The sequence below is a fragment of the Budorcas taxicolor genome, chromosome 1, assembly GCF_023091745.1.
Source record: "Budorcas taxicolor isolate Tak-1 chromosome 1, Takin1.1, whole genome shotgun sequence".
Taxonomy (NCBI): Eukaryota; Metazoa; Chordata; class Mammalia; order Artiodactyla; family Bovidae; genus Budorcas; species Budorcas taxicolor.
The window spans coordinates 44213075-44240261 of NC_068910.1; the positions used below are offsets into that span (position 1 = coordinate 44213075).

The window sequence follows — 27187 nt, forward strand, 5'->3', positions numbered from 1 at the left end:
AGTCTATAATATGTTGGCATGAACGTACACACATATATAGTAGGTTGAGAATAATTTACAAGGTCATTTAACAACAGTTGTACATACACCAGCTAACTCAAAGTACTGAAGTCCAATGAAAAGAAGTTTAACATGAATGGAGAAGTATTTGAAGACAGTCTTTCAAGATGAGTTGGATCTGGCAGGTTCTGTAGGACACAGATTAGCAAAGGAAATGAAAAAAAAAAAAGACTTTCTAGACAGGGAACTTAAGTGGTGAGGGACCATATTAGAGTAGGAGTTTAAAAAGTAGATAAAGAAGTAATAAATAGCACATAAAGAGGGCCATAACCAAGAAATGAATCAGTATCTTAGAGAATGACTTTATATAAATGGTAAAAGGGAGGAAATGAAACAGAAAAAGGAAATATCTCTGTCCTAGAGAAACACACATTCTGATTTGGGGATGAATGAATAAGAAATGAGATAGATTTTTAAACAGTAGTTGGGAAGGACGGCATTGTTATTCCCTCTCCCACCACTGTGACTGGCAGAGAACCTTTAGGGATGGATGGTCCACTTTGATCAGTGGTTGAAAGCAGAGAACAGAATGAACATGCTCCTTATATAGAAACCTGAACCAAAGTTCCTTGCTGTCTTAGAGAATTATGTCTTAAGAAACAGATCGAGCCAGACCTGAGGGCTTCTCTCCAGTATGAGTTCGCTGGTGGTGATTGAAAGTAGAACGCTGACTGAAGGCTTTCCCACACTCGATACATTCATAGGGTTTCTCTCCAGTATGAACTCTCTGGTGTACAACGAGCTGTGAACTGTCACTAAAAGCTTTCTCACAATCTTTGCATTTATAGGGTTTTTCCCCAGTATGGGTTCTCTGATGTACCATAAGACTGGAGCTGTAACTGAAGACCTTTCCACATTCATTACATTCATAAGGTTTTTCACCAGTGTGTATTCTCTGATGAATAATAAGATGTGAATTTTGATTAAAGGATTTTCCACACTCTTTGCATTTATATGGCTTTTCACCAGTATGAAGTCGCTGATGTCGAATGAGACATTTACTCAGACTGAATGCCTTACCACACTCATTACATTCAAAAGGTTTTTCTCCAGTATGAATTCGTTCGTGGTCAGCAAGTTGAGAGTTCTGATTGAAGGCTTTCCCACACTCACTGCATTTGTATGGTTTTTCCCCAGTGTGGAGGCTCTGATGTCGAATAAGACATTTACTCTGACTGAAGGCCTTGCCACATTCATTACACTCATAAGGCTTCTCCCCAGTGTGGATTCTCTGATGGTCAATAAGATTTCTGTTAGAACAGAAAGCTTTCCCACAATCATCACACTCGTAAGGCTTCTTACCAGTGTGAAGTACCTGATGGCGGATAAGGCTTTTATTTCGAATGAAGGCCTCCCCACACTTGTTGCATTCATATGGCTTCTCCCCACTATGAGTTCTCTGGTGGTCAATGAGTTGGGAACTCTGGGTGAAAGCTTTTGCACATTCATTACATTTATATGGTTTCTCCCCATAATGGAGTCTCTGGTGTTGAATGAGATGGGAGCTGTGGCGATAGGTCTTTCCACAATCACTGCATTCATAAGGTTTTTCCCCTGTATGGATTCTGAGGTGGACAACGAGCTGAGAGGTCTGCCTGAAGGTCTTGCCACATTCAGAACACTCATATGGTTTCTCTCCAGTGTGGATTCTCTGATGCCCAATGAGGTGTGAACTCCGATTAAAAGCTTTACCACATTCATCACAGTGATACAATTTCTGTCCCTTCAGAACTTCCTGATGTTCTGAGAGACCAGAGGACAGATCTAGATGTCCCCCAAGTTCCTTATACTCATCATATTGATCCTCTGTGGATTTCTTTTTATCCTCCTCTGTTATTTCTAAGAAATCACTTTCCAGTCTGGTTCCTTCTTCATCTGAGGGTTGATATTCTAGATTCTCTAAAGCCTCTTTACTGGCAGTCCCAGCTTCTTGTCCTGCAGGAATCACTCCACAGAACACCCCTAAGATCCTGTCAGATGACTTCAGTTCTTCAAAGATCCTGTCAGATGACTTCAGTTCTTCAGAAATCTCCTGCTTTGGAGGCAACTGTGAAAGCACCATCCTGTTCTCATCTGCTGCCAAGTCAGAAGAAAACAACTGTCATTCACTTCTTGTCCTATTGGGGAAATCGAACTATCAGGAGCCTATCTAGCTAACTAAAAATTCACACTGAGGGTAAGGAATGAGGAGACACATTGAGAACAGGAGAAAAATGGGAAATGGCTCAAATTTTTCTTCATGGACAGAAAAACGAAGAGGGGAAGCTAGTCCATAGAGGAGGGATGAAGCAGAGCTATCAGAACAGAGGCGTGTGGACCCAGCACAGCCGGGGGGGGGCAGGCCAATTGAAAGGCAAGAGATCAGACTGTAAAGCACAGTGTGATCTCCCAGAAGTCACTTAGATGTGGTGTCTCCTTAGTAAAACGATGAACTCTTGGGTCCACTCCAACCATGACACTATATGGCTCCACAGTTCACAGTAAAGATGTTGAGGAGTGGTGGTAAATACTCTAAACCAAATATGAGAAATGATGTGGGCAAACATGAGAGTTGAAGGGAAATGTATATTACAAGGGTATAATCAGGAAAAACTGTACAAAAAGGAGTGCTTCTGGAGTAATAGGACAGGGACAGGGTGTGGAGAAGCCACAAGTAGAGAAACACTGAGGAAAAGTGTTAAGGGGAGAGCAGAGCTCTAAAACTGGGGACCTCCTAGTCCCTGGAACACTGGACTGGTAGTTACAGTACTATACAGAAAATGAAGACTGGCATCAATAACTTGAAATATAAATCAAACATGTCTTTGGTATCTTGATAATCAGGAATCATGGGAAAATAAGCAATAAATATTTGCTTTTAAATTCTATAATAGTTGGGAGAAGGCAGAGCAATCATGGTTATAGTTTAATACAAAAAATGTTGGTTCCTTTCACTCACATCGACATCAGGGCTATAAATCTTCAAGTACTTTAGTGTGTACAAGTTACAGATGTCTGAATCCTTGACTTTTAAGTCCATTCTCTTCAGAGTAGGCTACTGTCTCAGACCTGTCAACCCCAGAACCTCCCCTGACAACAGCCACTTCCTGGAAGCAGCTGTGCCCCATTATTTCTGAAGGGGAACCCAAGGCAAACATGCTTTGCGCCAAGCAACTCAGCTCATTCCAGGATGGACAACAGGTGACTGGACCAGGACCAAACACCAGACCCAAGTATAGTTTATCTGTAGAATAGTCACCAGTTCCAGGTAGCCTGGAACAAAGTTCTGCTCAAAGATGATATTTAATTATGAACTGAAAGTAGGAGACAAAGGAAATTAGAAGTAGAAGCTCAAGTTGAAATGATCTATGGAGAAAAAAATCCATCAGGAGCCACAGCAACCAGAACAGATGAGGAAACAGGCTAATTAAGGAGCTCAGAGAAACAAAAAACATTCAGAGTGAAGAGAATGGTTATCAGTGACAAATGGAAACATATATGTAGGGTGCTGCTATCTGAAGACAATGGCATGAAAACCCTTTCACTTCTGCTGCAAGGCTTCTAGGCTTCTACAAGGCTTTCTTTCCCAAAGTCTGGTTGGTCAGTCTGCTCAGGGTTTCCATTCCTTCAGCTTTATTGTAAGTAACTTAGCTCATGACTGACAGTAATTGAGTGGCTCTCTATTCTGTCCAACTACAAATTCTAATTAAACTAGCCCAGCTTAAGTCATAAGGAAGTAAAGAGAATGTTAACAAAAATTATAGTGGGTGTTGATGTAGAGAAATTCACTTTATTATTCTCCCCACTTAGTGTCTTTATATTTTCATAATTTAAAAGAATAAGAACACAGCAAAGAGCGCCGACTCTAAATTATTGGGGAGCAGAGTCATTACCCAATGGGGCCAGGCTGTGGCAGTTTTCCAGCATGATGTTCTGGTACAGGGCTCTCTGGCTGAGTGCTGCACCTTTCCAATTCTAAGAATAGTTCACAGATAGGAACTCCAACTCTGCAGCCTCCTGGAATGACAAGCTTTTACTGCTTAGCGACATTCCCAGGCTAAGGGGCCAAATCATAAGCGTTACCAAGAGCACAGAATTGGGTACCTGGTGGCCAAAGGGATGGAGAGACAGAAGGAAGCTAGGAGGACACATGAATAAAAGGACAAGTTAGATACAGTCCATGAACTCAGGGGACAAGACGAGCTCCAGGGGAAGCAGTTAGGCAGGGAGGCCACAGGTGCAGCCTCAGAATGGGCCAGAGCCCCGGAGATGAGGCCTTGCTACTCCTGGGTCACAGACTTGGAACTCAGGAAGCTCACCTGGGGCCTGACCATTAGAAGCACAGTTGCTACTGCTTGGTCTCCTACATTCCCCACTTGGGGAAGGGCGGGTACCAGGGAAGCACCCTGAGCTGAGGGAAGAAAGAAATCTCTTAGTGGGACCAGCCCTGCTCTTGTTTCCAATGAGGAGGTCTGTATCCCAGTAAATGGATTCAAGAGAATCCAAGCAGCTCCACATACATTGACCCTCACATCTATTCCATAAAGGTGTTATCCATGTCAACTGTGAACTTTCTCTGGAGATGCAGAAGGTCCTTGGACAAATAGAACTGCCAGCTCCTTCCAGCCCTCTCTCTGCCACGCTAGGTAGGAAGCTACACTTCTGACCACCTTCTCTCCTCCGTGGCTTCCCCAGCAGCAGCCTGCTTGCCCTCTCCCTACCTCTCTGCCCCTTAGGCTGTGGGGCCTCTTTCTTCATTTGCCCATTCATCAAGGATGCTGCAGGCACTTAGGCCTCAGAGTGATCCTCTTTCCTCTTTCAGAGATCTCATGGCTCCCATTCTCTAATGCTGCTCTGAAGTTCTCCGTTCTCTGAGACCCCTACCACAAGCCTCCAGCTGCCTATCTGGACATTTCATTTGGGTGTCCCACAAGACCTTAAGTTCACTGTTTAAAATGCATGTTTCCATCTTCTTTTCCTGACTTCCCAAGTTTCCTCAGTGATTCCAAACATCATCTAAAACCTACTAATCCCCCCTCCTCTCCATTGTCTCATGGATTTTTCCTTCAAATGTCTGTCACATCTATCACTTTTCATTCCACCCAAATCCACTCAGGCAATCACTTCTGTTCTGTGACACTAGCCTCCTCCTAAGGCTCCCAGCCACTGGGCTCCTCACTCTATCCAGTGCTCATGTGCTACGTAATACTTCTGGAATAGTTTTCTAACACTGCACCCACCCCACAAATCTTCCCGGGCTCCACCCAAAGGCCCTACACAAGCAGAACCCAGGCTCCCAGATAAGTCCCTCCTGATCGTACCTCAGTGTGGTCCAAGACTCCCAACTTAGCAAGCCTTTGCTTTACATTCTGTTCTGGCACCAACCACCTCTCTCCCCGCTTCTAATCCCTTCCCCATTTTTCACTGTTCAATCCCTCTGCCACGAAACATTCTCCAGCCACTCCAACCCACAGTGATTTTGCTCACTGTTTACAATGCCCACATGGCTGGTCTGTGACGGCCCCAAATGCTTGGGGACTGATATCACTCAGATGTATCTTATTAGGTTGCCCTTTCTTCCACTTAGGACTGACCCTCTGGCAACTAGACAACAAGCTCTTTGTAAGTATCAATGATGTAGTACATCTCTTTGGTCCTCAACAGTGTTTTTGCATGAGATGTGCTTGATAAAAATGCACTAAATACATAAATGATTGGAGAATAAGCAAAAGGAATGAAGTCACCAGGGAAGAAAGACACAGGGCAGGGTGATAAGGGGCCAATGGGGTGGAAGATGGGAGATGAAGGAAAGGAAGACTCCAAAGGAGAGCAAGGAAGAATGACTGAAGGCCAGAGACAGGGAGGTGAGTACCAGAGTGCCCACTGGAGAGGTGGTGGTGTGCCCCGGGATCACGAGGAGGCTCCAGGTGGGCTCTAGGGGCTGAACCCTCACGGTGGGGTGAGGTAGAAGGAGATTCCTGTGTTGCACCCAATGCTGTCTTCTCTTCAGAATGCATCTCCTTTTCCCGCCCTGGAGCTGAAACCTAGAGACAAGGAAATAAAATTGGGTCCAAAACAGCATTCATGAAGGTACAGAACCCAAGACCTCTAGGAAGCACTCCCAAGAGAGGAAGCCAGGAAAAGAAGAGCCAGAGGGTCCTTCTAGCCCTACCAGGTTAGCCAAGTGGGAGAATACTGTCCAAGCAGGATCTACAGCTTGTAGTCCTACTTGCCATCCCTCTGTTGCCCCTCTTGGCAGGAGCTTCAAGACCAGATTATAGAACTATTTCCACTCTGGGCTAGTGCTTCAGACACACATGTTCTCATGAAGAACCACCTAGAAAAAGGAGTCAGGACAGTAACTCTGTATGCTCCCAAGGGCCTTAACCTACAGAATAGGTCAATCACAAGTACAAAGGAAGTAAAAAGTGATAGGTGTGTGTACCCATATGTGCATGAATTATGCTACCAAGGCTGACACCTGGAGCAATATCCCAATACAGCTGCTGACAAACCTTAGCTTTTCCAACTTCTCTCAGCAAAAGTATCTCGTCTTCAGAGAGACCATCCTGGACCATGCTGACAAAGCAAGGATAGTAATTCTCTCTCTCAAATTACCTGATAATATTTTCTATGGCACATATTAATTTTTAATTGCCTTATTACTTTATTGTCTATTTCTCTGCCAGTGAAATATAAGCTTTCTGGGGGTGAGAACTCTGTCTTGATCACACATTCCTAGAACAATGCTTAGCTCAGTGGTGGCATTATGCTGAATGCCTTCCTCTCAATATTTTGCTGTTGTCCCCTTCTCCTCCTGCCTTCAATCTTTCTCAGCATCAGGGTCTTTTCCAGTGAGTCAGTTTTTCACATCAAGTGGCCAAAGTATTGGGAGTTTCAGCTTCAGCATCAGTCCTTCCAATGAATATTTAGGACTGATTTCCCTTAGGATGGACTGATTGGATGTCCTTGCAGTCCAAGGAACTCTCAAGAGTCTTCTTCAACACCACAATTCAAAAGCATCAATTCTCTGGTGCTCAGTTTTCTTTATAGTCCAACTCTCACATCCATACATGCTTACTGGAAAAACCTTAGCTTTGACTAGCTGGACCTTTGTTGGCAAAGTAATGTCTCTGCTTTTTAATATGCTGTCTAGGGAAAATTCAACATTCAGAAAACTAAGATCATAGTATCCGGGACCATCACTTCATCGCCAAATAGATGGGGAAACAATGTAAACAGTGAAAGACTTTATTTTGGGGGGCTCCAAAATCACTGCAGATGGTGATTGCAGCCATGAAATTAAAAGATGCTTGCTCCTTGGAAGGGAAGTTATTACCAACCTAGATAGCATATTAAAAAGCAGAGACATTACTTTGCCAACAAAGGTCTGTCTAGTCAAAGCTTTGGTTTTTCCAGTAGTCATGTATGGATGTGAGAGTTGGGACTATAAAGAAAGCTGAGCACCAAAGAATTGATACTTCTGAACTGTGGTGTTGGAGAAGACCCTTGACGGTCCCTTGGACTGCAAGGAGATCCAACCAGTCCATCCTAAAGGAAATCAGTCCTGAATATTCATTGGAAGGACTGATGCTGAAGCTGAAACTCCAATACTTTGGCCACCTCATGCGAAGAGTTGACTCATTGCAAGAGACTCTGATGCTGGGAGGGATGGGGGGCAGGAGGAGAAGGGGACAACAGAGGATGAGATGGCTGGATGGCATCACCGACTCGATGGATGTGAGTGTGCGTGAACTCCGGGAGATGGTGATGGACAGGAAGAACTGACTCACTAGAAAAAACCCTGATGCTGGGAAAGAATGAAGGCAGGAAGAGAAGGGGATGACAGAGGATGAGATGAGATGGTTGGAAGGCATCACTGACTCAATGGACATGAGTTTGAGCAAGCTCCGAGAGTTGGTATTGGACAGGGAAGACTGGCATGCTGCAGTCCACAGGGTCGCAAAGAGTTGGACATGACTGAGCGACTGAACTGACCTGCAAACTTGGTTTTCAGGAACTTCTGTGGTGGTCTAGTGGTAAAGAATCTGCTTTGCAATGCAGGGGACACAGGTTTGATCCCTGCTCTGAGAAGATTCCACATGCCTTGAAGCAAGTAAGCCTGTGGGCCACAACTATTGAGCCTGCATGCCTAGAGCCCATGCTCTGCAACAAAATAAGTCACCACAATGAAAATCCCATGCACTGCAAGTAGAGAGTGGCCTCTGCTCACTGCAACTAGAGAAAGCCTGCAAGCAGCAACAAAGATCCAGTGCAGTCAAAATAAATTAAAAAAAAAAATTTGGTTTTCAGTATATACTACCTCTCTCCAAAAATTTATTTAAGAAGTCAAATAGGAAAAAAAAAGAATTAAAAAAAAAAGTGAAATGGGATCAGTTAACACCAATCTTTAGAGACCCTGAGACTATCTCAGTACAGACCTTTTATTTGTAACCCTTGCTTGTTGTCATCAAATCAGTTCCTCGTAATCTCACGGTTACTACTTTTACCAGCATTTAGAGCAGAAAACCTAAAATATCTAAATAAATCACATTTTTAAAAACCTGAAATATAGTTGATTTGCAATGCCATGTTAGTTTCAGGTGTACAGCAAAGTAATTCAGTGATACATATTATACACATTCACTCTCAAATTCTTTTCTCATTTAGGTTGTTACAGAATATTGGGTACAGTTCCTTGTGTTATATAGCAGGTCCTTGTTGGTTATCTTAAATAAATCATACTTATAAGCTCACTCATTCTGGCAGGTACATAGTATAGCATAAGCTGAGAATAACTTCTTCAACAAAGTACACTGGATTTGCCCTCTTGGGTTACATCTGCTGAGAAGTGAGGGGGCTCTCTCCTTTAGTGTGTATCTCTCCAATGAAATGGTAGGTCCAAGAGGCTCCTTGGGGCCTGTGCTTCCCCATCTCTCCACTGGATGGTTCTTATCAATGGGACTTAGCACTCTTAAACACAGCAGCTGTGGGTACTGGCAGAAAACAGAACTTAACTGCACTGTGATAACACAACCTTGTAACTCACTGATAATTAAATCCTGATAAAGTTCCTATTCATTCCCTAGGACTCATAGGGGTCCTTTTTTTGCAGGCCATGGAAACCCCATTCCAATTTTCATCCCGATAGCATTCCACAGCAACATATTAGGGGAAAGGTAGTGGCTTAGAATATAGGAACTGGAAAATCCTGGTCTCATACACATGGACAAAGGGAATGTTTAAAGAGTCAGACACGACTGAGCAATTAACACAAACACACACACTAGCTCTATCATCTTAGATAAGCCAATTAACCTCTCTGTACTTGCATCGCTTGTCAAATGGAGATGATCACTATTTGAGCTACTATTTGGAAGCTTGCTAGGAACACAAATTAAAACAGATATAAAGCATTTTGTAAACTGCGTGATTCTCAACCCAGCAGGGATGTCCCTACAATACTCTCTGGCCCCAGTGTACACGCATGCACATGCTCACTCACTCCTGCTGATCAAAATGACACCCTGTCATCTTCTCCTGGCAAACTTTCATGAAAAAGCCTCTGTGATTTTTTTTTTTTTCCATTTAGTCAAAAAAAAAAACCAACACTTTCTGAGTTCAGACTAGGTGAGACAGCCCTGTTCTCATGTTTCCATGTTGAAAAACTTAAACTGACAACAGCGGCAGAGTAAGAAATGGAGTCCAAATATCTCACTTCTAGGTTAGAGCCCCATGAGTGTTCAGCGGCCCTGTCAACTGTTAGTCATTCTCTTGGGTTTGTGACTCAGTCGCCTTTTTTCTGAGGTTCCCTGGATAAAAGACAGTATTTTTTTTTTAATTAAAAAATTATTATTTATTTATCTGGCTGCATGAGGCATCTTTTAGTTGTGACATGCAAATTCTTAGTTACGGCGTGTGGGACCCATTTCCCTGTCCAGGGGTTGAACCTGGGCCCCATGCATTGAAAGCAGGGCATCTATAGATGACCAGGGAAGTCCCAAGTGACAGTTTTAATGGAGGGGACATTCTCTTATGCTTAAGTAAAAGGCAGAAGATAGGGAAATCTTTCTACACTCCTCACTAAATGCCACTCTAAACATTTCCACAATCACTTGTCCTTGACTATGGTTGGGCCAAGTTCTCCTCTAGACTCTGCTGATAATTAACTTATTCCTGTGTTTACTTGTTTATGGGCTTCCCTGGTGGCTCAGTAGGTAAAGAATCCACCTGCAATGCAGGAGACCTGAGTTCAATCCCTGGGTCAGGAAGATCCTCTGGAGAAGAGAATGGAACCCACTTCAGTATTCTTGCCTGGATAATTCCAAGAACAGAGAAGCCTGGGGGGCTACAGTACATGGGGACACAAAGAGATGAACACAACTGAGTAATTTTCACTTACTTGTATACCCAAGGAAATAATGATCCAACAATGGATTTGAAACTGTCAAAGCGTTTAGACTTTCAGGAAAAGGTCTAATCCTAGGACTCCAATCAACTGGAATTGATTTCCTAGGCTCAGATATATAATCATTTTCAAAAAAGCACTGAATAGAATGCTGTACTGGGTACCTGGGAAATTTCACATACTGGTTTTCCCTGGTAAAGCACAAAGGAGGAAATGTAGAGGGGATCCTAATCCATCATGCTCAGTTACAAGAGAAGCAATTGAAGACTCATCAGGAAGAACTGATTATCCAGTGTGATCGTCTTTTGATGTCAATTTAGCTCTAATCTAGGTGTTACTGTGAAGATACTTTATACAAGTGTATAAAGTATGAGTTTTCACTCATAATCAGTTTAAGTAAAGGAGGTTATCTTAGATAAGTCTGGATGGGCTTGATTTAAACAGTAGCAAGGTCTTAAAATCAGAACTGAAAGTTCCATGAAGAAGGAATTCTTTCTGTGGAAGCTGCTTCAACCTGTGAGTCACAGTTCTAGCCTAACTTTCTGACAACCTGTCTTGCAAATTCTTGACTAGACTCACAAGGTCCCATAGTGATATAAGTCACTTTCTAGCAACAGACATACACTGGGTTGACTAAAAAGTTCATTTGGGTTTTTCCATAACATCTTATGGTAAAACCCAAACAAACTTTTTTGGCCAACCCAATATATAATTTCCTACTGGTTTTGTTTCTCTGGCTGAACTGTGACCGATACACATGGTCACTGAGCTAGTTAGCTCTATGATCCTAGCAGTCAGCCTTCACACTGTTATGACACTGGTGACTTCTCCAAGCTTTCCTTTCACTTGCATTACCTTGGCTTAAAACTTGAAAGAATTCTAGAAAATAGGTAAAATCAAAATTAGAATTCAAGAAGCAGAAAGATGCCAGTTGGGTTTGGAAAGCTATAAAGGAAAAAAATGATGCTGAAGCCCAGACCTGTCACATCTCATAAGGAACCTGAAAAGCAGGAAAAGAGCCCATTAACTCTTAGAAGTCCAAGGAAGTAATGAGAAACTTCTCAAATGAGGGATCATATTATCAGCACATCTTCAGGGCTACTTCTCGCTGACATGCTTCCCTATTCTAACCAGTGTGCAGATCCTCTCTGTGTCAGGAGCAGTGTGTGGTGCTCGAGGCTTAAGCTAGGTTTACAACATGGTATTTCACAAAGTAATTCACAGAACTTGGCTGGGCCCTGTACTTTTAAGGCTGGGAGCACAAAACCCTTTGTAAAAACAGGTTGGGGGGGTGGCGGGCACTGGCTTAGGAATCCTAAAGGGAAACCAGTTTAGAGACTATGGAATGGAGAACGCCTATTCCTAGGCTACCCCAAGTAGTAGAGAACAGTTCCAGATGCCAACCTAGATTCAGTTGCTCACCTCTCCTGGTCCACTGATGTGTCTCTGGAAGTCCTCCACCACAGCCACAGCCTCCTCACCACTCTCAGGGTGATGCATCTGCACCCAGGTCCGGAGTTCCCCAGGCAGGATGCTCAGGAATTGCTCCAGCACCAGCAGCTCCAGGATCTGCTCCTTGGTATGCACCTCTGGCATCAACCACCAGCGGCACAGCTCCCGGAGCCGGCTCAGTGCCTCCTGTGGCCCAGACATCTCATGATAACATAACTGCCTAAAGTGCAGCCTGAAAATTTCACAGACAGGAGGGTGATTCTTTTGGAGACTGCAGCCGTGGCCCCAGGTCAGGCTCCCCGGCTCCTGTTTCACAGTCAGGCAGCCTTCCTGTCTCTGGAGAACAGCACCCCTGGGGAAGAGGCCTGAAGTTCCCCTGCCTTGGGTAGCCATTGAGACACCAAAGAGAGGCTTGCTGCACTTGCAGTTTATGTCCAATTAAAATGATGGTCTGTAATTCAGGTCTCAGAAGCTGTTGTCAGAATTGAGGATGTAGGATGATGGGAGTGTCACCTACAGAAACATCAAGAGAGAAATCACATTCCCCAGAGTGTTCAGCCTCAGGCTGATGACAGACCCTCCAGTTAAAAGGCAAACCTTCATGAGGATAAAAAAAGAACACAACCAAGGCAGATTCTCTAAGCATCTCTCCAAGTGACTTCCTTTTTTAAAGTTTCAGTGGTTTCCATCACCTAACTACAAGATAAAACTTAAATTCTATGCCCAGCATTCACAACCTAGTCTGAGGCCTCTATTCTGGCCACCCACCCTACCACTTTCCCCAGGTACCCAAACTGAAATACTGCAATGATCTCCAAATATGGGATGTGCAGGATAATCCAAAAGATGTGTTTAAAAAATAGTAAGTTGTTATTTAACTATTTAGTAGCTGTGTTACAATGTGCATTGTAGAACAGTAAATTTTTAAATTTACAAATAAACCTATGTTGGAAATGCTTGCTCAAAAGTCTTCTACTCTTCTGTGACAGAGATAACCATAACGAAAGGTAGGGACTAAAGCTCCAGAAACAGCTATAAGCCACACATACCGTCTCTTTGGATTTTTCTTCTTCTGAAACTTTTGACAAACACCTATTCATCTAGCATGATCCATATCAAATGCCATTTTCTCCTAAAGGCATTCCTGATTGCCTCATCCAGGAAGGGGAGCTGGGAGCCTACCTCTCTGTACTTCAAACACACTGTATTTTAACTATTTTATCCATAACTCACCACTCACACCCCCCAAACTGGATGGCCACAAAAGGAAAGGAACACAATGGAGTCAGAAATATCAGACCCTTTTCCACTCATCCCACCTCCCATTGCAAGCTTTGCTTATCTCTCCAGGAGTTAAGTGTGATGACTGCCTCAGTGAACCCACAGCACCTTTTTCATTCACACCTCTGCTAGAACACTTTTTACACTGTGTTTATGACTTACACTGCTGCCACCTCCACTTTCTGAGGATTCAAAGGGCAGAGCTGGTTCCCTGTCACCTTTGTACATGTGCGTGTATTTGGGATACTGAGGCACATACCTGGGAAACGAATGAATGATACTGAAATTGGGGCTGGGGCAACTTTTATCAGTTTACATATTATAAAATTCTGAAAATCAGCACCGTGGTGTTAATTAGGGCATCTGTGCTACACTTCCAAAGTCACCAGGCATCTTGGTAACCTGAGTAAACTAACTCTCTCCAGGCCTCGACTTCTTTAAAAAGAAAAGACAGACGTAAAAATTTGTGACTCTGCTCTAAGATCCCACACACAAAGAAAGTTAAGGCCACTTTCCTACTTCCCTTACAGCTCCGAACGTTCAACCTCTTATCTGGACTTTTATGTCTCCTTCATAAAAGTCATACTTCACGTTTAAACTCCGACTAGGTCTGACCCACTTCTGAGCTTCGTACTGTCGTTTCCCGGCGCAAGGCCGGGGAAACGTCTAACTACAAGCGCGTTCAACCAGGCTTATGCTGCGCCGCTCACCTGGCCACGTCTGCTCATCGCTGTGCCCGCAGGTGCCGGGCTCTGTGCCAGGCACAGCTGGTCAAGGCACTGGGACAAAGAGGCTGCTCTACATCTGGCGCCTTCTGAGCGTCACCGGGACCGCGCTGCCGCCCACGGCGGAGAAGAGTGGCTCGGGCCGCCGTCGCCAACCTGGGCAGTGGGCGGCCGCAGTTCCGGCCGAGCAGCCCCAGCCCAGTGGCCCTGGCCCTGGTAACACTTCCCTCCCAGTCCAAGGCCCGCTCACCGGGGCACCACGGCGGCGACCCCCGAGCGCCAGACACCGTAGTGGCCAGCAGAAGCGAAAACAATGGCCGAGCCGGAAGCAAGAGAAGCCCCACTTCCGCCCCCCCCACCCGTGGGATCCCGGAAGTCTCGATCGAGAAGCTGGGCACGCGCGCCCCCGCAGCCAGAGAGCTGGTTGCACTTTGGTGGAAGAACCACGCACAGCGACGGGGTCGGGGGTGGGGCCGGGGTTTCAACTGAGGCGTTAGTAGGCTCACGTGTTCTGAGTCTGGGGGACCCTGACGCACACCGGATTTGCCCCTTTGTCCAGCACAGAACCTGGGCTAACCTCTAAGAAATGTGTCCTTCATCCAGACTGCTGCGGAAAGGTTTTTAAGCAGGGAAGGAGTCTACTTAGTCTGGACTTTGTCATTTATACTCAGGGATTTGGAGGGAAGGAAATTTGGGCATCAATTACATCTTCATATCTGCTTGTAGGAAAGAATCAGTTTGCAGATCAGGATTCTGAGCCTCGGCAAATGTCCTGCTACCTGGGTTACAGTTTACTGGCTGGAAAGGGCACGGAAGACTTTGAATTCAGGTCGATAGACCCCCCCTTTTCTCCTCTTTATTCTGTTTTAAGATCCTGTCTCTCTCTCTCTCACCCTCATTCATTCCTCATTCTTTAATTTCTCTCAGATTTCTTCCTGCTAGTGGCATCAGGCCCTGTTCTGAAGAGGGTCACTGATGGTCACAAAACGGCCTCAGGGTGGATTCTGGGAAGACAGGGGTTCTCCTGGACTTCTGGACTCAGGGATACAGTGATATATTAAAGCTTTTGGAGGTGGTGTTTCTTCTAAAGAAGAATTGTAGCACTTATCATATCAGACGTGAATGCTCATTGTAAGGACTGATCCTGAAGCTGAAGCTCGAATCCTTTGGCCACCTGATGTGAAGAGCCCACTCAATGGAAAAGACCCTGATGCTGGGAAAGCTTGAAGGCAGGAGCGGGAGGACACAACAGAGGACGAGATGGTTGCCTGGCATCACCGACTCAATGGACATGAGTTTGAGCAAGTTCTGGGAGTTGGTAATGGACAGGGAAACCTAGCATGCTGTAGTCCGGGGAGTTGCAAAGAGTTGGACATGATAGAGCAACTGAACTGAACTGATCATAGTCCAAGAAGCAAAGTGCAAACACAAGGTATTACAGTACACAACTGATGTTTTCACAGAGACATTTTCACTATAGCTTTACTCTCCAAACTTTATTGTGCATTCCTATCAGTAAATTTAATGCCAATGACTGAAAAACAAGCCCTTTGTAACTTGTAACTCTAAAAGGTACTTAGAGAAGTATCAGACTTTTCTTCTTGTTATCACTGGTGGCTCAGATGGTAAAGCATCTGCCTGCAATGTGGGAGACCTGAGTTCAATCCCTGGGTCAGGAAGATCCCCTGGAAAAGGAAATGGCAAACCACTCCAGTATACTTGCTGTAAACTTCCATGGACGGAGGAGACTGGTAAGCTACAGTGCATGGGGTCGCAAAAAGTCGGACACGACTGAGCGACTTCACTTTCACTTATACTCTTCCCAGACTCCATCAGTTTCTGGGTAATAGAGGGAAGCCAGAAATGACAGGGAATTAGGACGACAGGGGAACAGGCTCAACACATTTCAGGTGAGCAGCCGTTGGGGACAACCTTGGTCCAGACACTAATAGAAAAGATAGAGAAAACAATGCTTCTCCCACCTCCCGGGAGAGCCAGCCTGGCCCTCCAGAAAGCCTCTTCTGAGAAATTAGGAAACATCCACTCAGTAATGAAGTTCTACATGCTCACTCTGTAGATGCATCAGTGTATGGAACACTGGTGTTTTTGGAGCACAGAGTAATCTGCTAGATCGTCTCAGGAAAGACTAGGCTTAACCGTGGCAAACCTCCAATAACAGATGGAGACATCATGGAGGCCTCATATATAGATAATTTACAAGCTCCTTGGAGTATCAGGGCTCGGCTCCTTTTTGGGTCTCTCCCTATTGTCCAACTAGCCGTAAGGAATTTTAGTATCCCCGTCCTCAAAAGTAGGCGACGTTATGGGTCTTCGTTGATGCACGAGGGCTTTCTCTAGTTGTGGTGGGAAGGCGTTTCACTGTGGGAGGAACAGAAGGCAGGCGTCCAGTGGGTTAGGTGGGGGGTTGTGGCGACAAGCCTCTGGGCTGAGCTCAAGAGGCCTTCCAAGCAGGGCACTGGGGCCCGGGAGAAACCGAGAAGTTGGCCCTCCCAACTTCCTAGAGAGGCCTGCAGGGGCGATGCGCATGCGCGCTACGGAGCGGCGAAGAGCCGGGCTGGAAGAGTGTGGAGTGTGGTGGGTCGAGCAGTCAGGGCACTGAGAGTTTTGCGGCCTCTGGAGCTGGTGAGCGGGGCGACAGTGGAGGCAGTGGGGGCTACTGTGCGGGTGCGGAGTTCCCCGGGGAGTGGCGGGTGAGGATCGGCCTGGAGGCTGCGCCCTGGCAAGGATCTGGCTTTGGAGATCAACCAGCCCAGGTTCTTCGCTGCTCCTGGCGTCCGGGGCGCGAATTTGAAGTAATTGTTTCTGAATTTTATCTCCTCTGCCAGTTATGCAAACAAAACGTATTCATCACAGATAACTAGGTGAGTCGGGTGACCCTAAGAAAAGGAAGAGTAATCACAATCCGTTAATTGAAGTCTTCCTGCCTCTTTAAAATTTGTGCATGATTTCGCAAACTCTTACACGAGTATATATTTTTTATTAAAAAACAGGCACTATTAATTTTTTGGTATTATAGCAAAACAGTTGTAATAAATTTTCATGTATCATGGTAAATGTTGCCATTTTAACCATTTGAAGTGTATAATTCAGTGATATTAAGTACCTTCATACTGTTGCTTTCTGAAAATGATGTCTTCAGTTTCTGGAATGCATTTAATATATTGGTTAAAATTGTTGCCAGCATTACGACGCCACTGAGTCACATATGTGCAGCTGTAATTAAACATTTTGTTTGCAGTTTCCTATAGTAGATATTGCATGAAGCTGTAAATTAAGCAAGTGACACTTGTGCAGAAAAATACCAAAAGCTTCATTAGGGTGATTATGTCTGTTTTCAAAATAAAGAGAGGGTAGTATGTGTAAAATGCAGTTTTTAAACACAAGTAACAGCACTAACCTAAAACCACTCTAATGTCTTCTGACTTACATAGACCTAAGAAATAAGAAAATGTTCTCCTTACTAAGTTAAGAGTAATGGCAAGGAAAAGAACACTGCTCTTTTTCAAATTGTTTGGACTTTTGTTACCAACTGGAGTTCTTGGTCTCCTTAATAAAAGTTGAAATTCAGTCAAGGCTTTACTGGAATTTATGTGGCAGCAGGAGGGAGTGAAAACAAGTTAACAGGTTCCTTTGTTTGTTTCCTATCGGGTGAGGGTGGTTCCTTACAGAGAATGAGGGTAGAAGTGCTTCCAGGGATCTGGCTGGAGGGGTGACTTAGGTGGTCTATCTACCTTCTTGGTGATGCTGTGTGCAGGGGTGCTTGGGCAATACTTTGCTTTTGCTTCCAGCTCCTCAGAAGTGGCAGTTGGGTTTTTGGTCTTTTTGTAGCTTATCGTTCATAATAAGCCCCACATGCAAATATGCGCAGTTATTTTTAGACCCTTATAGGTTCTTTGTATTTCCTTGCTGGAGGAAACGTTTGTTCAGGTGCAAGCACTGCAACAAAGGGTCCCAAGTCCCAGCCTGCCTCAGTTCTAAACTAAAAACTCCTTAATGTTAGGTCTCTTATTTTGCAAGTAAGTAATTTGCTCAAGGATTTCAGGGAATTTCCCCTTGTTACACACATAAATATCTGTGCACATTCAGGAACTGACAAATGAGACTTCTTTGACATCTGTTTCTTAATGCTGAAGAAAGGCAGACAGCTTTTGGTTCAAAAAGTTAGCCAAAAAGACTGTGGGACTGTTTTGAAGATAAATCTCTATGTGTACTTACAAGTAAGGGAAACTGATAAAAACTGAAAAATGGTAACTGCCACAGTTCTGTGACTCCTGGTATCCAGGAATGTTAGTATGTGAGCATTCTGTGATGTCATGCTCCAGAGCAAAAATACAGGAGATGTAATAGAATATAATTCATTACTTTATAATCTTCAGTGTTTTTAATATTGGAAACAGTCTGAAAAAGGTCCCTCAAATGAGTCATTATGTGCTCTAGACTGATTTTTTTTTCTTTTTGGTCCCTGTGTGCAGCTAGCAAGATCGTAGTTCCTCAACCAGGGATCAAAACTGTGCCCTCAGGAGTAAAAGTGCCAAATCCTAACCACTGAACCACCAAGGAGTTCCCTAGATAGAATTTTGAGCTTATACTTTCCCTTGCCTGATTTTAGGCCTTTTAGCCTTCTTCCTTGTTTTATTTTGCTACATAGCACCTGACACTGTCTTTATCTTATTGTCTGTCTTCTTATAAGCTACTTAAGTTAGTGCATTTTGTCTGCTTTATTCACTGCGGAGACCATAGTGTCTAAGAAGGTAGTAGGTGCTCAGTAATTATTTGTGTGGTGTGTGTGTGTGTGTGTGTGTGTGCGCGCGCGCGTGCCTGCAGCTCAGTCGTGTCCTACTCTAGCCTGCCAGGCTCCCCTGTCCATGGAATTTTCCAGGCAACAGTAATGGAGTAGGTTGCCATTTCCTCCTCCAGGGGATCTTCCCAACCCAGGGATCACCCACATCTACTGCACTGGTAGGTGGCTCTTTACCACTGTGCCACCTGGGTAGCCTCTATTCAGTACCCTTATTGCCAAGTTAATTCTTAGTATATAGACATTACTATTTCTAAATAGAAGTAAACACAGTAACAACTCAAACCTCAGTTTGAAAACCTTTTTATTTTGAATAATTGTAGACTCACAGAGACTGTCAGAATTTTGTAGAGTTCCCTTGTATCTTTACCTGGTATACCTAAAGGCAATGTCATGCATAACCATAGGACAGTCATCAAACTTGAGACATTTCCAGTGGTCCAGTACTAGTAATTAAACTACTGATTTATCTAGAGCTCCTGATTGGCTAGCTAATGTTCTTTTCCTGTTTCAGAACCCAGTCTAGAATCCCTCATTCCATCTAATTGTCATGTCTCCTAGCTCCCTTTCAGTCTGTGACAGCTCCTCAGTTTTACTTGATTTTTACAATCTCGACACTTTTGAAGTATTTTATATTTGTAATTTTAGACTGACCCTCTCGATTTGGTTTTGTTAGATGTTCTCCTGCTTAGATTGAGGTTGACATCCATATGGCTTCTTACTGGTGATATTACTCTTGATCCAGTATTTCTGCCAAGGATTAATGATTGTAAAGTTACTGTCTTTCCTTTGTAATTAGCAATTATTTTGAGGTAGACACTTTGAGACTTTGCATAGAAATATGCTTTTCCTACTAATTACCATTTCTTGGTGGACTCTTGCCTACAGCAGTTGTTATTGTGATGTTCTCCTAGGAGCTTTTCATTTCGTGTGTTTTTCTTCTACATTTATTAACTGGAATCCTTTGTGAGGAAGAGTTGTGCCTCCTCTCCCGCTTGTTTATTTACTTAGTTATATCAGTTACATCAGTGTGTGATGTTGGGTGTTTATTTGGGGAGTATATTGAGCTGTGCTGTTATTTATTTTGTGGCATTAATTATTCTACCTTTAGCCATTGGGCATCTTTCGAGTTGGCTCCTATTTCCTCTTACACGTTCCCATCCTTTTTTGTGTCTTTCCCTGATTTTTAGGCACCACAAGATACTCGTCTTATATTTTCACCTCTCCAGCCCTGGAGTCAATAATTTCTGCAAGGATTCTTGGTTTCATTTTTTGTAGAAGTGGTATTGAGAAATCAAATTTTGGGCACTAGATTGAGTTCATTTCTAAATCGGTATAAATAAAATTTTAACATTTAAATGTGTACTAGAAGCAGTCTTGCTTTAGTTTCTAATTGTCTTAGAAACTAGTTTGCATATTATCAGTGTATAAAATAAACCTTATGTACCCTCTCACTGGGGGCTTCCCTGCTGGCTCAGTTGGTAAAGAATCTGCCTGTACTGCAGGAGACCTGAGTTTGATCCTTGGGTTGGGAAGAGCCCCTGGAGAAGGGAATGGCAGTCCATTCCAGTCTTCTTGCCTGGGGAATGCCCATGGACAGAGGAACTTGGCAGGCTGCAGTCCATGGGATCGCAAAGAGTTGGACACGACTGAGCGACTAAATACAGCACACACCCTCTCACCAGCAGGAGAAACACAAGAATAAGAGACTACTTATTTAAGAGGGTTTTAAAAGGAAGTCAGAATTACTTTGTATTAAAGCCAAATGACAGAAAGAAGAAAATATTCCTGAAAACTGCCCAGGGATTTCCCTGGTTCTTTTCCAGGCCATTTTCATTTAGGAATGAAACTGAGTGAAGGGATGAAGCTGGGGAGAAGAGGCCTGATCCATCTCAGGTTGCCCTCCAGTCTGGGGGCTCACATTTATGGTGTCATCTTAACAAGTTGATGTTTTCTTCTGTCCTCAAAAGCTGAATGGGATCTGGGAGGAACCCAGAGGCATTAGAATACCTGAATTTAATTGGGCAGTTTCAGCTCACTGGCCTCCATCTTTATTTACTGTGCTGTGAGGCTTTCATTCAGACTTTGAAAGGCCCAGGAGGTCATTAGCTTTTTTTTTTTTTTTTAATGCTGCTTTAGTACATTGGCTTTACTGCATCAGAGCAAGTGGACCCAAGTTGGTTTGGTAGCAATGTCTGTTTTCTTTCTGTCTGGTACATAGGCCCCTTTCTTTTGATTATAATACCTCAGCTTGGGGAGAACTACTGTCTCTACTCTCAGTCCATGTGCTCCTGAGGTTTTGATGCATTCAGTTCCCCTTCCAGGATATTCTAGTGGCAGATACTGACTCAGATGTGACCCATCAGAGCGTTTTATCACCTCGTCACAGTGATTGGTTCACAAAGAGATGTGTTAGCCAGGCCAGGCTTAACTCTGGGACTTTGATAAATAGAAATTTAAAGAAAGCTCTTTCTCAAAGTCTTAATCTGGTTGGGCTGCTGTAACAGAATGCCATAGACTGGATGCCTTATGAACAACAGAAATTTATTTCTCATAGTTCTAGAGACTGGAAAGTCCACTGTCAAGGTGCTGGCAGATTAGGTGTCTGGTGAGAACCTGCTTCCTGGTTCATAGATGGCCTTCTTGCTTTGTCCTCTCGTGGCAGAAGCAGTCATTAGCTTTTATCCATGTTCGTGGTTTCAGAGGCTGGGCTCAAAGGACTGTGTCCTTTTGCCATATTCGCAGGCAGTTGCCGTCATTTTTCTGCTGGTCTTTGGCATTATCTCTTTCAAATACTTCACTGACCTCCTTGGACATTTCTGTAGCAGCTGCTTCACAACAGGTCAGCTTGGAGGCTTACGTTTGGTGCTTATTTCACTAAGATATGTCAGTGCTTTATATTTCCTGCTGGTATGTTTCTTCACAATACTTCTCTCTGGTCTCCAGTTCATTGTCTTGAGTCTTACTCCTGGATTTCTCTTCACCTGAACATCTTTCTCTTCCCCAGTCTGTTGTGCAAATTTATCTGGCGAAGGCCCTGCCTTTTTCTTTCACAGCAAAGCTTCATTTCTCTGCCAGAACTTCAACTTCCTCATCATGCGCGATCCTAAAGTAGTTCTTCACTTGACTCTCCATGACCCTGTAACAGCACTGCAGTTTCTTTTATCTGGGTGGTGACAAGCATTCCCATGTGAGCCTTCTTGCCATTTCAGCTGACAGTCCTCCCAGCACTCACTGAGTCCCGGAGACATTGACTAGGTATTGGTTTGTAGCAAATGTAGGAGATGATGGTCTCTGTTTTAATCATGGATGAGGATAGTGATTTTTTAAAAATGTGCTTAAAAGTGGTGGAAGTTGGAGGGTTCCATGCTCTCAGGGGAAGCTAGCTGTCATGTATGATTTGATACACAGAGCAGTGGGGCTAATTTGCAACAGGTGCCAAAGCCTACTGTCCATATAATTTTTATATATGGACAGAGGTAAAGGTGTAACCTCATTTTTCGAATGTGTATATCCAGTTGTTCCAGCACCATTTGTTGAAAAGTATCTTCTTTCCCTTTTGAGTGGTCTTGGGACTTCAATAAAAAATAAGTTGACGGGGATTTTGCTGGTGGTCCAGTGTCTGGGCGGAGAAGGCAGTGGCAACCCACTCCAGTACTCTTGCCTGGAAAATCCCAAGGACGGAGGAGCCTGGTGGGCTGCAGTCCATGGGGTCGCTGAGTTGGACACGACTCAGCGACTTCACTTTCACTTTTCACTTTCCTGCATTGGAGAAGGAAATGGCAGCCCACTCCACTGTTCTTGCCTGGAGAATCCCAGGGACGGGGGAGCCTGGCGGGCTGCTGTCTATGGGGTTGCACAGAGTCGGACACGACTGGAGCGACTTAGCATCAGCAGCCAGTGTCTGGGACTCGATGCCCCCAATACAGGGGGCCCGGGTTTGATCCCTAGTCAGGGAACTGGATCCTACATGCTGCAACTAGGACCCAGTGCAGCCAAATAAAATACATACATAAATTTAAAATATATTTTAAAAGTAAGTTGACCTTAGGAGACTCCCCTAGTGGTCTAGTGGTTAAGACTCTGTCCTTCCAATGCAGAGGACACAGGTTCAATCCCTGTTGGGGAACTAAGATCCTACATGCTATGCAGTACAGCCGGAAAAAAAAAAAAGTTAACTGTAGATGTTTACTTCTGGACTCTTACCTATTTCACTGATCCATGTGTGTATCACACAGTCCTGATCAGTACTGTTTTGTCAAGTAAGTTTTGAAATTGTGAAGTATGAGTTCTTCAACTTAATTTTATTTTTCAAGGTTTTTTTTTTTCCATTGTGCTGGAATCCTTGAATTTCCAGTGAATTTTCCATATGGTCAGACCCCAGGTGAGCTTCCTGGGTTCCAAGTCTGTGGCCCAGGAATAGCACGACCTCACCTCCAGGGCTCTGGCCCATTCAGAGTCTGCTCCTGTGACTTCTCTTCCTAACTGCTTCCCCTGGACTTGGTCCCATCCACTGAGTTCATGGACTGTTATCTTACCCTGAACATGTCCTTTTATTAATGTGTCCTCCCAGCTTCTTTCTGTCCCGCCACCCCTTTGGCCCCAGGGTCTCAACCCTGTCTTGGTACCCTTGTTGACTCTGCCCCTCAGGCTGCGAATGTCCCTGAGCAGTAGAAGCTTGTCATTCCAGGAGGCTGCAGAGTTGGAGTTTCTGTCTGTGAACTATGCTCTGAAGAAGTGGAAAGGTACAGCGCTCAGCCAGAGAGCCCTGTACTGGAACATCATGCTGGAAAATTGCTGCAGCCTGGCCCCATTGGGTAATGACTCTGCTCCCTAATAACTTAGAGTCTACCTTCTTTACATTTTCTTTGCTATGTTCTTATTCTTTTAATTATGAAAATATAAAGAGAATGGAGAAAATAGTATAATGAATCTCTCTACATCATCACTCACTTTGATAGCTATTAACATTCTCTGTGACTTCCCTGGTGGCTCAGACGGTTCTCTGTACTTCCTTATTAATTGAAGTGAGCTGGTTTAGTTGAGTTTGTAGTTGGAAGGAATAGAGAGCCATTCAATTACCAGAAGTCATGAGCTAAGTTACTTAGAATAAGACTGAAGGGTTAGAAACCCTGAACAGACTCACCAGCTAGGCCAGGCTTTGGGAAACAAAGCTTTGTGAGGACTTGGGAGCCTCAGCAGCAGAAAAGTGACAGTGAAAGTTGCTCAGTCATGTCCAACTCTTTGTGACCCCATGGACTATACAGTCCATGGAATTCTCTAGGCCAGAATGCTGGAGTGGGTAGCCTTTCCCTGCGCCAAGGAATCTTTCCAACCCAGCAGCAGAAGTAAAAGGATTTTTACGGCAGTGTTGTAAGACAGCTGTGTCCTGTGTATCTGTTTTTCTATTCTCATTGATGGCCATTCTCTTTACTCTGAATCTTTTGTCCCCTTCCAAGCTCTTTCTTCATTAGACTTCCTATTTCCTCATATGTTCTATTTCCTGGGGTTCCTGATGGATTTCTTCTCTCCATGCATCATTTCAACTTGAGCTACTACTTGTAATTTCCTTCATTTTGTCCTACTTTCAGTTCAGAATTTATGTAGAAAGGGACTCCATTGGTGGTTCAGCCATTAAATATCATATTTCTTTGGGCAGAACTTTGTTCCAGGTCACCCAGAGCTGATGACTACTCTATAAGCTGCACTTGGGTCTGGTGCTTGGCCCTGGTCCAGTCACCTAGTCTTGGTCCTTGTCCATCCTGGGATGATCTGGGTTGCTTTGCACAAAACATGGTTTTCTCAGCTTCCCCTTCAGAAAGACTAGGGCAGGGCTGCTTCCTGAAAGGGGCTGTTGTCAGAGGAGGTTCTGGGGTTGACTGGTCTAGGACAGTAACCTACTCTGGAGAGGGTGGGCTTAGAATTAAAGGACCAGATACCTTTCATTTTCCATATGCTGAGATGATATGATAGCTTGTAGCCTGGTTAAGATGTGATTGAAAGGAATCAATATTTTTGTGTTTACCTATGACCATGAATGCTCTGCCTTTCCCAGCTTTTATATTAAATTCCAGAATTCAAAAGCAAATACTCAGCTGTTCAGTCTCATTATGATTCCAGGTTATCAAGCTACAAAACATGTACTTTGATTTGTATTTCAAATTATTGCCTTTGTTAAGTTTCATAGGAGTACCTACTGACACCTCCTAGCCCAGTGCTCCAGAGACTAGGACGTCGCCAATTTTAGAGCTCTTCTCTCTCCTTGTGGCTCAGAGGTTAAAGTGTCTACCTGGAATGTGGGAGACCCTGGTTCGATCCCTGGGTCAGGAAAATCCCCTGGAGAAGGAAATGGCAACCCATTCCAGTACTCTTGCCAGGAGAATCCCTTGGAGGGAGGAGCCTGGTAGGCTACAGTCCATGGGATCCCAAAGAGTCGGACACGACTGAGCCACTTCACTTTCACTTTCACTCTCTCCTTCAGTACATTTTCCCAGCCTTTTTGAACCCATAGCTTCTCCAAATATTGTTACTATTCTTTCATACCAGAATCACTCCTTTTTGTGCACTTTTTCCTGATCATGCCCTCGTAACACACATTCCCTTCAACTCTCATGTTTGCCTACATGTTTTTCATATTTAGTTTAAAGTATTTACCACCACTCTCCTCGACATCTTTGCTGTGAACTGTGGAGCCTTACAGTGTCATGGTTGGAGTGGACCCGAGAGATCATAATTTTACTAAGGAGACCCACATCTAAGTGACTTCCGGGAGATCACACTGTTCTTTACAGTCTGGTCTCTTGCCTTTCAATTGGTCTGCTCACCTGGCTGTGCTGGCTCCACATCCCTCTGTCCTGATAGCTTTGCTTTTTCCCTCCTGTTCTCAATGTGTCTCCTTATTCTGTACCCTCAATGTGAATTTTTTTTTAAGCTACATAGACTCCTGACAGTTCATTTCCTCAACAGGACAAGAAGTGAGTGACAATTGTTTTCTTCTGTCTTTTGGCAGCAGGTGAAAACAGGATGGCAAGTTCACAGTTGTCTCCGAAGCAGGACATTTCTGAAGAGTCAAAGTCAGCTGACAGGACCTCAGGCATACTTTGTAGACTGATTCTTGGAGGACCAGAAGCTGGGACTGCCTGTGAGGAAGCTTTAGAAAAACTAAAAGTTCAACCCTCAGATGAAGAAGGAACCAGACTAGAAAGTGATTTCTTAGAGATAACACAGGAGGATAAAAAGAAATCCACAAAGGATCGATGTGATGAGTATAAGAAACTTGGGGGACATCCAGATCTGTCCTCCGGTCTCTCAAAACATCAGGGAGTTCTGAAGGGACAGAAATTATATCAGTGTGATGAATGTGGCAAAGTTTTTAATTGGAGTTCACACCTCATTGGGCATCAGAGAATCCACACTGGAGAAAAACCATATGAGTGTACTGAGTGTGGCAAGACCTTTAGGCAGACCTCTCAGCTCATTGTCCACCTCAGAATCCATACAGGGGAAAAACCTTATGAATGCAGTGATTGCGGAAAGACCTATCGCCACAGCTCCCATCTCATTCAACACCAGAGACTTCATACTGGGGAGAAACCATATAAATGTAATGAATGTGCAAAAGCTTTCAATGAAAGTTCCAAACTCTTTGACCACCAGAGAACTCATACTGGGGAAAAACCATATGGATGCAAAGAGTGTGGAGCACTGTTTAGTCGGAGTAAAAGCCTTATCCGCCATCAGGTACTTCACACTGGTAAGAAACCTTACAAGTGTGAGGAGTGTGGGAAAGCTTTCTGTTCTAACAGAAATCTTATTGACCATCAGAGAATCCACACTGGGGAGAAGCCTTATGAGTGTAATGAATGTGGCAAGGCCTTCAGTCAGAGTAAATGTCTTACTCGACATCAGAGTCTCCATACCGGGAAAAAACCATACAAATGTAGCAAATGTGTGAAAGCCTTCAGTCAGATTTCTCAACTTGCTGACCATGAGCGAATTCATACTGGAGAAAAACCTTTTGAATGTAATGTGTGTGGTAAGGCATTCAGTCTGAGTAAATGTCTCACTCGACATCAGCGACTTCACACCGGTGAAAAGCCCTATACATGCAATGATTGTGGAAAATCCTTCAATCAAAACTCTTACCTCATTATTCATCAGCGAATTCACACTGGTGAGAAACCTTATGAATGTAATGAGTGTGGAAAGGTCTTCACTCATAATTCTAGCCTTAGGGTACATCAGAGAACCCATACTGGGGAGAAGCCCTATAAATGCAAAGATTGTGAGAAAGCCTTTCGTGATAGCTCACAACTCACCGTGCACCAAAGAGTTCATACTGGAGAGAAGCCCTATGAATGTATTGAGTGTGGGAAAGCCTTTAGTCAGCGTTCTACTTTCAATCACCACCAGCGAACTCACGCTGGAGAGAAGCACTCAGGTCTGGCTCGGTCTGTTTCTTAA

General features: G+C 44.1%; 2 protein-coding genes and 1 non-coding gene across 3 annotated transcripts; 2 read left to right on the plus strand and 1 right to left on the minus strand.

Annotated features, from left to right (window-relative positions):
• Positions 1-36: 36 nt before the first annotated feature.
• Positions 37-13989, minus strand: ZKSCAN7 (zinc finger with KRAB and SCAN domains 7). The gene is given in 6 exon segments (XM_052661219.1): positions 37-2136; positions 3933-4056; positions 4359-4450; positions 5912-6083; positions 11870-12412; positions 13891-13989. Coding segments are annotated over 5 exon segments (2295 nt in total). The 5' UTR covers positions 12293-12412; positions 13891-13989; the 3' UTR covers positions 37-652.
• LOC128051789 (zinc finger protein 852-like) lies at positions 13875-27187 on the plus strand. Its single transcript, XM_052644440.1, has 4 exons — positions 13875-14372; positions 16428-16718; positions 23298-23541; positions 25734-27187. Exons 1-4 carry the CDS (start codon positions 13875-13877, stop codon positions 27185-27187), a joined length of 2487 nt encoding a protein of 828 aa, XP_052500400.1.
• Positions 22781-22853, plus strand: TRNAG-UCC (transfer RNA glycine (anticodon UCC)). The gene has a single exon. It is a non-coding gene; the product is annotated as a tRNA-Gly (tRNA).